General features: G+C 47.1%; 1 protein-coding gene across 2 annotated transcripts in view; it reads left to right on the top strand.

Annotated features, from left to right (window-relative positions):
* LOC147691763 (phospholipase A and acyltransferase 2-like) overlaps window positions 1-13,595 on the top strand; it is a 248,427-nt gene extending 234,832 nt beyond the window's left edge. Inside the window, exon 5 of one of the 2 annotated variants that reach the window (XM_086938059.1) lies at window positions 13,333-13,594. In XM_086938059.1, coding sequence (XP_086794185.1) covers window positions 13,333-13,455 — 123 coding nt within the window. In that variant the 3' untranslated portion in view covers window positions 13,456-13,594. Of the gene's footprint in view, window positions 1-13,332 lie in introns of both variants that reach the window. The other variant, XM_086938058.1, reaches the window with a different exon arrangement.
* The last annotated feature ends 287 nt before the right edge of the window (window positions 13,596-13,882 follow it).

The following is a 13,882-nucleotide window of genomic DNA, read 5'->3' on the forward strand; positions in this document are numbered from 1 at the left end:
CGTCAGACAGTAGGATTCTCTTCCTTATTCCAACGCAAAGTTCTTTTCTTCTCGTCCCTTTACAGTCTCTTTTGTTCCTTCAGTCTTTAGAACCCCACAACTGGAAGCTGGCAACTCCTTTGCAAAAAGTCTTTTAAAAGCTTTTAACACAGACAACCCTAGCCCTTCTCCGTCAACTTATAGGAAGGTCCCTAAGATTCTCTGCTTCCTGGGCGCTAGGTAATCTTCTCTTTCTTGCTTATTTACAAAAGTCTTTAAGCATCTACAATTAATTTCGGACCTGCGGCTTGAATAGCATAGTTCAATATTTCCAAACGAAGAACGTGCTCTTCATGGCTGGTTATCTTTGTTCCAAAGTCGGGGAATTGCAATTCGGTGAAAAACATGTGCTTTAACTTCCTTAAGCGGGGAGGGTTGGCGAGTGTGAACGTTAGTGACCCTTCTGCTTCGACTCCGGGCACTAACAGCTGTACTTCCACCGTGATGATGGGCTCAGAGCTGGACACCACCACCGCTCGTATCCTCCCTGTCTCCCGCTCCAAAGACATTTGTCGCCAGATATGTCCACTCAGGGGTGGCGTATCTTCTGCTAGGCACACGTACTCTTCTTGATCTTCTTAGATCTGGTGCTTCAGAGCCCTGAGCACCTTCCTCCTGGTCTGAATCTTCGGATATTGGAGGGAGGGTCCTCTCTGGAGTCGACCTCAGGCTTGAACTCCTTCTTTGAGGCCAGCTGGCTTCTCCACGTCTTACCCTCCTGCTCCTTGTCCTTCTGCTTTGTTCTCGCTCTCTTTCAGCCTGGTCAGTATCTGATTCGTACTCCCAGCTACTTTCTCCTTCAGTAGCGTCGTCTGTTTCGCTGTTGTACTGACCGTCCTCAGGCTGATCAGACTCGTTCCCTGCTTCTTCTGGCACCTCTACAGCTTGGCTAGCCCTCTCTATGGCTTCTCGGTCCGCAGCTGGACTTCTAACCGAGAGAGGAGCTGTTTCTTCCAGAGGTGCTGGAACCCTCCGCGTATGCGACGCGTGGATCCAATTGGGCAGGCCTCCCACCTTTACTGCAGTGTTCGTGATCAGGATGATCTGGTAGGGCCCACGCCAACGAACATCCAGGCAGCTTCTTCTCACGTGCTTTCTCACAAGCACCCAATCACCAGGGCACAGGTCATGGCACGGGTCCTGGCACGACGGAACTTCGGCAGCCTGCACCTGAAGGGACACAGAATGAATGGCGTCAGACAGCCCCTTACATTAGTCCAGGATCATATCATCTGTGATGTTTAACAGTGCAGCAGTTGGTACAGATGGCAACCTCATTGCTCTCCCCATTAACACCTCGTGAGGCGACAGTCCCGTTCTTCTGTCTGGGGTACTACGGAGGCTCATAAGGACCAATGGCAGAGCATCAGGCCAACTCAGGGACGTTGATGAACACATCTTTGCAATTCGGGCCTTAATGGTGCTATTTATCTGCTCCACGATTCCTGATGCTTCTGGTCGGTAACTACAATGCAATTTCTGGTCTATGTTCAGGGCCGCACAAATCATCTTCACAAGCTCGCTGTTGAAATGCGTTCCCCTATCTGATTCCAAAGAGGCCGGCACCCCGAATCTAGGGATGAGTTCCCTAAGCAGTAACTTGGCTACTGTGAGGGTGTCACACCTGCGTGTAGGGTATGCCTCGACCCATCTGGAAAATACGCAAACAACCACCAAGACATAACGTAGGCGGTTGCACCTTGGCATTTCAATGAAGTCTAACTGCATTCGATTGAATGGACCTCCAGACCTCCCTATGTGGCTCAGTGCAACTGGTGTTCTTTTTCCTACATTCAGCTGCTGACAGGTCATACAACGTTGGCACACTGCTTCGGCTGCTACTCTGAACTTAGGGTTATACCAGGTCTGTCTGAATACCCTCAGCATAGCGTCTCTCCCTAGGTGTACTGGACCATGGATTTGTCTAGCCATTGGGCTCACCAGCTCATTGGGTAACACTGCCCTTCCATCTGCCGAGACCCAGAAATGAGCCTCACCCATCACACATCCTGCCTTTTCCCATGTTTGCTTTTCAAAATCGGGTGCGTTTTCTTGCATGCATTTCAGCTCATCCCAAGTGTCGACAGTTTCCAATATCATGGCTAATTCAGTTCTTACATTTATTCCACCCACTTCCACCTCTGTGAAAGAGTACCCTTGTTCCGCGCAGTACCTCGCAACTTCGTCGGCATATCTATTGCCTTGTGACACGAAGTCCATATTTCGAGTATGAGTGGTACATTTTACAACTGCAATCCCTGCTGGACATTGCAAAGCTTCTAACAGTAGACGCACAAACTCTCCATTTCGAATGGGAGAGCCTGAAGACGTCATGTAACCTCTTTGAGACCACAACTGCCCGTAATCATGAACTACCCCGAAACCGTATTGGCTGTCGGTGTATATGGTGACTCGAATTTGGTTGCTTGCCAGGCAGGCACGCGTCAATGCAATAATTTCGGCTACCTGAGCGGAGTGTACTCCTTCCAGGCATCCGGCTTCCACAACTCCAGAAATTGTACAAACAGAGTAAGCTGCTCTCAACTGCCCAACTTCGTCTCTTACGCATGAGCCATCGACAAAGAAAATTTCATCGGGGTCAGTCAGTGGCTCATCCACGATGTCAGGTCTCGGTTTGGTGCATAGTTCAGTCACATCGAGGCAATCATGGTCTGTACATTCATCTTTATCAATATCACTTGGGAGTGGCATCAAAGTAGCAGGGTTCAAAACAGAGCATCTCTTGAGGGTCACGTTCTCTGCAGCAAGAATGACTTGCTCATAGCGCGTGAGCCTGCTATTGGTCAGATGCTGTGTTTTGGTCCTGGTCATTAACAGTTCAACAGAATGGGGCACGTACACCTCTAACGGGTGCCCCATCACGATGTTCTCGCAACGCTCGATACTGACACCTGTTGCAGCAACGGATTTGAGACATCCGGGCAACGCTGCGGCTACTGGGTCTAAAGTAGCCAAGAAATAGGCAACTGGTCTACGGGCATTCCCATGAATTTGGACCAACACAGACAACGCACAACCCTCTCTCTCACAACAGTAAAGCAAGAATAGTTTATCGTAATCAGGCATTCCCAGAGCAGGAGCACGACACAGGTCCTCTCTCAGCTGCAGGAACGCCATCAAACAGTCCTTGTCCCATGGTACCGGATCACTCACCTCCTTGTGCGTCAGTTTTTGCAAGGGTTTTGCTTTCAGTGAAAAGTTGGCTATCCACTGTCGGCAATACCCCACCATCCCTAGGAACATCCTGACCTCTCTCTGCATTTTAGGCGCATTCATCTTCATGATCACCTCTATTCTGTCTGGTGACACTTTTCGTTTGCCTTTCTCAATTCTGTGCCCCAAGTACTGCACTTCTGCAGGCAGTACTGCAATTTTCCCGGGGACACCTTGTGCCCATTTACAGCTAGGTGATTTAGCAAAGCAATGGAGTCCTCCCTGCAAGCTTCTTCAGTTTCTGACGCCACAAGTAGGTCGTCTATGTACTGGACCAGAACTGACTTCTGGGGCAGCACTAGACTTTCAAGATTTTTCTTCAATAGCTGGTTAAAGATCGATGGGCTCTCTGTATACCCCTGGGGGATACGACACCATGTTAATACGCGATTTTCCAGCTTAAAAGCGAAAAGGAAATGGCTATCCTCGTCCAATGGGATCGAAAAAAAAGCCTGGCAAAGATCTATCACAGTGAACCATTCGGCTTGAAACGGTATCTGAAACAGTATCACTGATGGATTCGGTACCACTGGACAACATGAGACAACTATGTTATTAATCTTTCGGAGGTCTTGCACTATCCTGAATTTCCCATTTGGTTTCTGCAAACCCATAATCGGGGAGTTACATGGACTACCCACGATTTCCTTCAATATTCCCTGCTTAATCATGGACTCGATCACGGGCTTTATACCTGCAATCGTTTCTGGAGTCAATTTATATTGGGGTGTTCTTGGAAACTCAGCATGCGGTTTCACTACAATTTTCACTGGGTCCACTCCCTTGACCAGTCCAATTTCTTCCCCAGTGAAATCCCACACTTCCAGTGCCACAGTCTCTCTCAGATCCCATGGGAGCTCATCCACGGTCAAAGTGGGATACAGCTCCACACATATTCTTGAATTTGCGACTTTGAAGTCAGCATCGTCATCATTGGTCAATACCTCCACTCCTTGTGGTGTGCAGTATATTGTACAATTTAATTTGCACAGAAGGTCTCTTCCTAACAGACATACAGGACTAGAATCGCAGACCACAAACTGATGCTCATCGCTGTATTTCCCTATTTTCACCTGCACTGGTTCTGTCAATGGGCTGGTTATTCTCCTGTTTGCGACCCCCACCACTTGAATGGTCTCTCCAGACATGGGCAGGCCTGGAACTGCGGCTGTTCTTATCGTGGATCGAGTGGCTCCTGTGTCCACTAGGAATGTCGTGGGGCACCCTGCCACTTCGGCCTCAACGTAGGGTCCCCTTTGATCCACTTCTAAGGCTGCCACGAGGGTACAATCTTCTCTTTCCACTCTCTGCCCTGTTAATGGGTCAACGTAATAGCATTCTTCTCCTCCTACAAACAGAGGCATCTGTCTATATGTCTTGCCCATAGTCCCTACTCTGGGTGGTTGAGGGAACTGGGCTCGTGGAGGAGGGGTCCCCCCTTTGAGCACCTTTCCTTGGTATGGCGTTACCCCTCTCGCAGGCGTACTCTGGACCTCTTCCTCCTCTATCTCCTGTTCCCCGATTTCAACGTTATAGGGACACTCGCGTTTCCAATGCCCCACCTCGTTACACTGGTGGCACCGAGTTGTTTTCTTCAATGCGGCTATATCCACCCTTGGTCTAAAGGTGGAGTTCTCCTCATTGCCCTTGTTCTGGCTATACTGCTTCTTACCCCCAGTTCCTGTTCCCTGTTGCTGTTGCTGCTGTCCACCCTTACCAGCTGACTGCATCTGCACCACCATCAGTTTCTCTTTTAGCTTCTTTGCCTTGGAGTCTATCTCATCACAGCAGTACCTGGCATATCTCAGTATTTCATCTAAAGGTTTATTTTGCCAACAAATCAAGTGTTGCTGAATCATTAAACTAATATCCGGTCTTAAACCCAAGACAAACTTAGACACGAACTGCCCTATGTCTTTCAGGTCCATTACATCCAACCCGCTATATTGTTTAAACGCTTTCAGCAATCTCTCGTAATATTCATGAACAGTCTCTTTGGGTTCCTGTCTAGTTCGATCTATTTTGACCAATCTATGTCCTGCATTGGCACCTTGTCTTTCAGCCAAGTCATCACTCTCTCGTATTTTACCATTACTGTCTCGGACGGCCCATTAGTCCTTGATTCTCTCTCTGGCTCTGTTGTGGGCCACTCAGCGCTAACCTTACATGCTGTCCACAAGTCTCCTGGTACCACAATGTCAAACAGGGTGTTCAGATCTATCCATAGGACTTTTGAGATTTTTGCAAACCTCTCCACTTGCTTATACCACTCGACAGGGTTCTCCCTCAATTTAGGGAAGGAGTTGGTAAAGGCTGCCAAGTCCCCCCTGCTCCATGGCACATGTACATAGTTCCCATTTGCAACCTCACGCAAAGGGTATGCCTCTATTCTCTGTAATCCTCCTGGTGTCATACCAAGCATGCTCCTCCTTACGGTCCCTTTCTTGGACCACCTTTCTTCCCATTTATCCAGTGCCCTCCACGTCCTTATCCCAGTGATCAGTTCCCTTATGTGGGTTTTCAATCCTATTGTCCTTCTCTCATCTAGGTCTCGATCTGAATAATGTAGCCTGTGGTTACCCTGTAATGCTTTGGTCCTTGACAGGTCCACCATATATTTGCCTGCTAGTTCAACTAATTTCTCATGGATTGTTCTCGCCTTTCGAGTGATGTCCTTTGCCATGAACAGTATTTCATCCTGCTCATACATTTCCATTCTTTCTAGAGGTAGGGTACCATCTACCATGTCATCCAGATCTGACTTTAAGCTGGCGACATCGAGTCTCTTGGCTTTTATCTCAGCTCGCAGTGTGTCTTTCGAAGGGGGTTCACTGGCCTCTCTACCATCCCAACTCCGAGCCCTACGCTTGGGCTCAGGAGAGTTAGGGAGAGTTCTCCCTTGCTCCCATCTCTCTAGGTCCCATGCTCGGCCATCCGATCTTGGAAGGTGATGGAACACGGGCCTGTTACCCCCAATCTTATTTTGTCCACTCTCTCTTTCTTCTCTCTCTCCACGGCCGGTTTCCCTGCTGTTCTCCCTCCGGTCGTCATTCTCTCTCTGTCTAGTGTCACTCAGTATTTGGTAAGATCCCTCTCGGTTCCCCATATCCCCTGGACTGCGTTCTTGTCCGTAAACGCAGGGGCTATGGCGAGGCCTCTCGCAACTCCCGTTCTGTCCACTATTCCCAGACACATAGTGGGTGCACTTGAAACTGTTTCTATACTCTTGAGTTCTCCTGTCTCCTTCACTGTGTATTGGGCGGTACACCCCCCCACACTCAGGGCTCCTATTTTCCAGGTCTGGTCTACCTCCACCCCTGGAATGATGGGTGTCTCCCCTACTGTCCTGACCCCTCCCGTCCCACTCCGGACTGCTTTCATCAGCCCCGCAGTGAGTCCGGGTCCTGCTATCTTGGCTTTCTCTTCCAGCTTCTGCTGCTATGATGTTCTTGTGAGCCTCTACTGCCTCGTCCCATTTCTTCATGTACTCGCTTAGCTCCTGAAAGGATTTCCGTCCTGATCCCTTCATATCCTCTGGCCATCTAGGGCCCCCCGGACCTCCCGTTTGATCTTCTGCTGTATGTACCGGGGTGCTCCAATCCCTTGGCCTTGGCAGCTGACTTGGAGAATTGACCATGTCATTCCTCCTTGCCATCTCTGCTCTTTCCCTGTCCCTCCGTACCTGTTCCTCCCCTCTACCTCTTTCTGGGTCATAAATCGATACTATAGGGCCTATAGTAACAGGTACTTGCAGGGCGTCTGGTAGTGCGTAAGATGTGGCACACTCCGTTTCCGGCACCCGTTGTACCACAAACCTTCCGACCACCTGCTGCACCGGACTAGGTTGGGACAGTTCCTTCTTTGCAGTGGGATCCCAATCGGTAATGGGAAGCGGTCTATTCTCCCCTATGCTGGGCCCCCCGCCTCCACTAGTCTCACCATTTCCTGTCTCTTTGTTATACGGGGGTGGCCTATCTGTCAGTAACCTATTTATCAGGCTGTCGTCTGTCTCACTCTCATCGTCTTCTTCTAATGGGCTTTTGTTTCCTGGCACTTCTAATACTGGGTACAGTTTGTTTACTTCAATGTTATGCACTCTCCATCTTTTAGCATCCGCATCCCATTTGGCATCCTGCACTGCTCTTACCGATCGTTTCACCCTCTCTTGTCGTCTATTCAGGTTCCTCTCGTGCGCTGCCCTAATCCAGGCATTGAGAGCTTCAAACTGGGTCGGTCTAGACATAGGTCTCATTGAGGTCATAACTGCTTTCAATCTGTGTAGCACCTCTAATCTGAACGTCCCATACTTTGGAAACGTCAATTCCTCATTTCCCTCTGTAATCTTACTCCACTCTGATATCCACATTATAGTGTGGAGCCCAACATTTGCCGCCATGTAATAAGCCGGCGTACCCTCCGGCGGGGCTTCTTCCCCTTCATAAGATCTCCGCCTCTCTCTTTTAAAAGCCGCTCTTAACCATTTAAAACACTTCATGATTATACGCACAATTTCCAGCCTCACTATTCTGTTTACTTCCTGACGACAATCCACCAATCCTAGCGCGGCTTTGCTAGCTGGCCTATCGCAGCGCGGTCTCGCTCCGGCCGGCCAATCCCAGCGCGGCACTTTCTGACGTCACTCGTCTCCGCTTCGCAGCAGCACCCCTCCTTTCTCAGCTCGTCTCCCGGTCATGCATGCGTCCCATTCATACTCTGAAAAATGACTACTTCCGACCAAGCGGCCACTTCTCTCGACTGTACGTCCACAGTCTATCTGTAATTGTCACCACAACTGACGAAATGTCTATCGTCTCTCTGATAGGTTGCTTACACACACAGTAACTTCCGACCAGCGTCCGTTACTCACGCACTCACTCTTACGTTCCCCCTATCTCGGTCCTGCGGGCGATCAATGGTACCTCATGACCCCCTTCACTCTGGTTGACAATTACTCTGGATGTCCGATACACCCGAACCACTTAAGCTCTCCCTGAACTTAAGATTTCACCGGTTGCGCGCGCTCACAACCTGTTCCACAGTCACTCTACAGGCATTCAACTCCGCCAGACATTACAACATAGATACAACACAAAAACACCGCAATCTAACACGCATGACCCTTTATACTCACTCTCGACCGATACTGCTGCTTTTCTGTCTCACGTCATCCGGACCTTCTTCGGCGGGCGGCTCTTCCGATCATCGATCTCTAGGGGCCTTGGGGTAATCTAACCTGGCCTAGATCACCTTCCTCAAGAAGGCAACCATCCTCTATCGCTACCAACTGCGGGGGCGGGATTTTGATCGCTATCTTATCACCCTTGATCTAAACCCCGTTCTGGTCGACTGAACCTTTATTGCCTGTCATTGAGGAAAGAAAGTGCATCTCTTACCAGGTTAGTTCAATCAATAATGAACTCCGCTCGGAAGAACCACAAACAACTTCTAGCTTTCAAAGATTTATTATAAGGTTAGGGTAAGTTGCAAATACAGGCATCTCAGAATGAGATTCAAAAGATATACGGGTACGACTACATACATGTGCTCTCTGAAAGCCCTCAGACGAGCAAAGAAAACTACAAGGACTAGTTCCAAAATTAAAAGAGCTGCAAGCATAGACATGTATTGTGATCTCTCAGTCATTTACAGCCGGAATAAAAGTTTCAGGTTAGGCTGTCCCTACCCTGCTCTGGATGGTATCCCTACTTAACAAAATCCCAACCTAACAAAAGGTGTCAGTGGTGAATGACTTCCTAGGAAGATCACTCACTCTTAGTCTCTAGGTGAAAACCTATGATCTCCAGTCATGACCCCTCTCTGCCTACCCATCCGCTCTCTAAAGGGTCCTCAGGCATCTGCTCTAACTCCACCCAGGGGTGCTGTCCCTAATACAAAAACACAATCTCATTTGAGACGCCCCTCGTGAGACGCCCCTCACGTGGTGCTGCTTCTGGCTTTTTCCATGATGATCCTCATTGGGGCCTCGTGCGTTAGTGTTGACCTTGCTTCTCAGACTCTTCTCCGGCCCGCTGATACCCCTCAAACATTCCTAAACCCTCCTCCATGTCTGTTTCATTCCCCTGAACAGAATCCTATTCATCCAATATTTAATTAGATCCCTCCTCACACCCGCAGACAGACATCCGCAGCTAGGATCCCATTTCTCATAAACTTCTAACAGAAGTTTGCAACATTATGTCTCGGCGCACTTGGCTCATACTAATACGTGTAAATCAAGCATGGTTAAACATTTCAGGCCTACAACATTTCTCATAGTGATTATATTCTTCAAATCCTTTCATTAATCAATACATCATGTTAATACTCTACTTTATGATTATGCAAACACATCTATAAAATATAAACCTATTGAAAACAGAATTACTAAATATCATTTAGTGCAATCCACGTCGTGCAAATGAATACCTTCCCCAACCCTTTCAGCTCTGGCCCTGAGGCCTACTTCGTTCTGTGCTTGCAGCATGTCATCCTTACATTTTAGCAGCTACACGACATGGATCAGGATTAATCACGTCTAATAAGGTTATACATTTTCACACATTTCTGCATTAGTTCCACTTCTATATAAAATCTCTAGATTAACTACACATTTCGAAATATAGATGAATATATTCTCGGCACTCATGGCATTTCTCTTCATGATTGTGCGTACTATGTGCAAGTTTGATGCACTTATACAATTTGTTCAGTTTGCGCTCTCTCACATCCACCCATTAATTTTGGCGCATTCCCAGATTTACCATAAGTGGTAGACCTAGGAAGGCGTCAAAATGCTAGGCCTTCCCAGGGATGGAATAACGAGGAGAAATATTTGTATTTCTCCTTGTTTTTCTCCTCGATGTATGCTTGAAGATGCAGCACAAGTAGGAAGTGGAAAAAGCCTCAAAGGATTGTTTTTGTACAGGATGGTGTCCCTTCTTGCACAAAAACAATCCTGCCTCCAACACAGACACCTTCCTGCATCGGCTCTAGGCAGCCAAAAGCCTCACCAGTGCAAGGAGAGAGCAGGAATGTGCCATATCTTGTTTGAGATTGCTCATTCCTGCCCTCTTCCTTTCGTGCAGGCCAGCAAGGTGTCTTGCTGCATTGTGTTGCATGAAAAATGACAAATATGGCCCTAAGTGCCTCTGCCTGGTTATCAGGTGAAGAAAAGCTTATGTATGTCTCACCCTGGTGCAATGACAACACGTGAACAGAAGGCTGGGTGCTGTGTTTTGAGGGTTACATACAATTTCTCTGTCATAGTAAAACATGAGCAGCGTAACTTATCTCTTTCCAGAATAGCCAAGAAAACATGCAGATGCTCCCATAAATACTATGAGGACTATTTATCAAAATTTCACGTGTCCCTTTCACCACGCAAGGTAATACAAGGGCAATGCAACACCTAGATGAGATTTAGCAACTCACTCAATGTCACCTTGAGTGGTCCACCAATGCTTGGTAAATTTGGAGTAATACAAGGCAGTGCAAGTCACCGCCTTGCGCTACTCTCCCCCAGGGAGGTGTTCCATGGGTGGAGCGTGAGTGATCCCACGGATCCATCCATGGATTTTGGCACATTCTCAGATTTGCCCTCAGTGGTTGACCTGGGAATGCGTCAAAATGCAATGCCTTCCCAGGGGTGGCATAACAAGGAGAAGTATCTTAATTGCAGCACACGCAGAGAGAGGACACAAGTCTCAAAGGATTGTTTTTGTGCAGGAGGGTGTCTCTTCCTGCATGTCGCATTCCTGCCCTTTCCCTTTCATGCAGCACAGAGCAGCATTGTATCTTGCTGCATTGTGTTCGTTCAGCGTGGTTGTGTCCTGAACTCTCTCATCACTACGGTCGGGCCATGTTTCATCTCTGGTGGTCCATTACCCAGAAATGACCAACACCTATTCTAGGGTGGTAAAGCATTGACTAGTGATGCGGCAATTACATACAGCAGGTTTGCGGTCAATCCCCACCTGAGTCCCCTGTTGACCAATAGGAATCTCGCCTTTGCCTGGAATTCCTCTTTAGAAAGAATGAGGTGTCAGGGTGCGGCAAGGAGGATGTACGGCTTGAAGGGAAATGGGTATACAAAGGCTGTACAGCTAGACGAAGGGGGGTACAAGGTCATTTGGACTGAAGGAGAGGGGGTTGACAAAGGATTGTATGGATGGAGGGCGTGTACAAAGGATACATAGCTGAAAACAGAGGGTGTTTGTCCACAGGTTGTATGGGTGCAATGCTTAATTTCTAAAAGAATAAGTGCCAGGTGCCAACATTTTGTCCATAAGCCTGATGATATTATAAAAGGTCGCAATGAGGAATACCAAGGCTGAGTAGTCTTGATTTCACCTCATACCTCTTTAATTCTCCACCAGACACTTGGTGCCCATTTATCACAGTCCTTCACATTATTTTTCACCTCTATTTATTTCTTTGTCACAGTTTTTTCCATCTTTCTGTTCCTCTTTATTTACCCCTTGTTTTTCTGTCTCTGGGCCAAAGTCTGATGAGGAAAAAGAAGTGCTGCCCCCAAAAATGAGTGCCGGTGGGCCTCTCCAGTAGGCACTAACTCAAATGAAACACTATGGCTAGAAGGAGATAAAATGTACAAAGGTTCTATGATTGGAAAGAGAAGTGGTGTAAAAAGGTTGTATGAGTGGAAGTAGAGGGGATGTACAAATGTTGAATAACTAGAAGAAAGGCTGGATAGGTGGAAGGAGTGTGGTGTGTCTAAAAGACGTATGGCTAGAAAGAGAGGGGGTGTACAAAAGTCATATGGATGGAAAGAGTAGTTGTGTACAGAGGTTTCGGACCTCAGTCACCCGTTATTTAGATCTAAAGCAGACTGAGGGTGGACTAAGGGCGAAGAACATTACCGTACCCGGATTACAAATTTAGAAAGCAGATTTTATCTGACCCGTTTTAGATTGGGTACTTTGTATTTACTGGTAGCCCACCCTAAATAAGATTTGTGGCTCTCTTTTTTGCCTCCCTGTCCTTGTGATGGGTTTTCTAAGCAAACCCTAGCCTTTTTAATGTTTTTTTGTAGTTTTTATTCTAGACCAAGGGCGTTTTTTTATGTCCATTAACTTTTGGTTCTCTTTCTTTTTCTAGCTGCTTGCTCTGTCTCCAACTGGTAGAGTCTGAATTTTGGTGTGCATCAGTATTAGGTTATATACAAGCACTCAAAAAAGGAAGACTGTGACCTCTTTTATTGATTAATGCTGTATTTATTCACTCTATATTGTTGATGGAATTGGATAAGGGTATTGCGAATGGCTTGAGATTCCTCTGTAATGTTTTATTCATTTTAAGAACTTATATGTATGATATTTATTCTTGTATGCCTTTGTGTTATATAAACCTTTTTGAATCAAATATGGGTGGAAGGAGATGGGGTGTACAAAGGTTGTATGTCTAGAAGGAGCGACGTGTACAAAAGTCATACGGATGGAAGGAGACCGGGTGTACAAAGGTCATATGGATGGATGGAGAGGGGGTGGACAAAGTTTGTGCTGCTGAAAGAGATCGTGAGGCTGGAAGGAGCTAGAGGAAATGGATTTGGTTGATGTGGAACACAAACTGCTTTTCAGGAGAGTAGAGATAGGGGGGCATATTATCAAGGATTTTGTTAAAATTATCTCCGGTTTAGCTGTAGAAAACTGCTGCTAAAGCGGCGATAATGGGCTTGATAACATGCCCTGGAGAATTCCAATAGAAGCCCATGTTCACACCAGAACATGGACTTCTATTGGAATCCTCAAGGGCATATTATCAAGCCCATTATCACTGCTTTAGCAGCAGTTTTCTACAGCTAAACCGGCGATCATTTTTAACTCCGTTCTTGATAATATGCCCCAACGTTTTGAAACTCTTCTCCAATTTATACTGAAAAATGTCATTCAATCTCTGTCAGATCTCTTTGTGTTTTTTATGTAAATTACTTTACAAGGCTCGTTGAACCACCCTCATGTCTCTCTGCCCCCTGAATATGCACTGGAGATCTCAGAGTCTATGCTTCCCCCTCATGGTGCTCCCTCATGGTCTCATCTCTTTCAGTGGTACAAAGCCAGGGCGACTCTGCTGTGGACCCTGGTCTTCGGCTTCGCGGCAGTGGGGACAGTCTGGCTCTCCGCCCTGAGTGCGGCCATGGCTCTGATATTTGAACGTCATCAGCGTTAGCGGCGGAAGAACCAGGAAGTAAAGTCAACAATAGGCGGTGAAGAAGTGAGCATCTGGCTTCTAACGTTTCCTGACACCCAATGACGCTTGCATTTCTCAGTAACACTGTAATAAAATATTTCCTTGGGATTACTTCTGCAAACATGTTGTCGTAGCGATTCGATTATGTTTAAAAATACTCAGCATTTTATATTGTGAGCCATCAGATCTGCAAGTTCTCAGATGTGTGATTCTCATACTCATTCTCTCAGATGTCTAGACATGTTTGTATAAATAGGATTTCTCAGTGGGTTAATGGAAGTCACTGCTTATCACTTGATGCTACTCATATAGTGCAGCAATTGTAACACTCTGGCCTGCCAATTTTCACCCTCCGCTTTGAGGCACTTGTCTGGCTGAATGTACCCCGTCCCCACTATGCCACCAG

Source organism: Lissotriton vulgaris, chromosome 9, assembly GCF_964263255.1.
Source record: "Lissotriton vulgaris chromosome 9, aLisVul1.2, whole genome shotgun sequence".
NCBI classification, from domain to species: Eukaryota; Metazoa; Chordata; class Amphibia; order Caudata; family Salamandridae; genus Lissotriton; species Lissotriton vulgaris.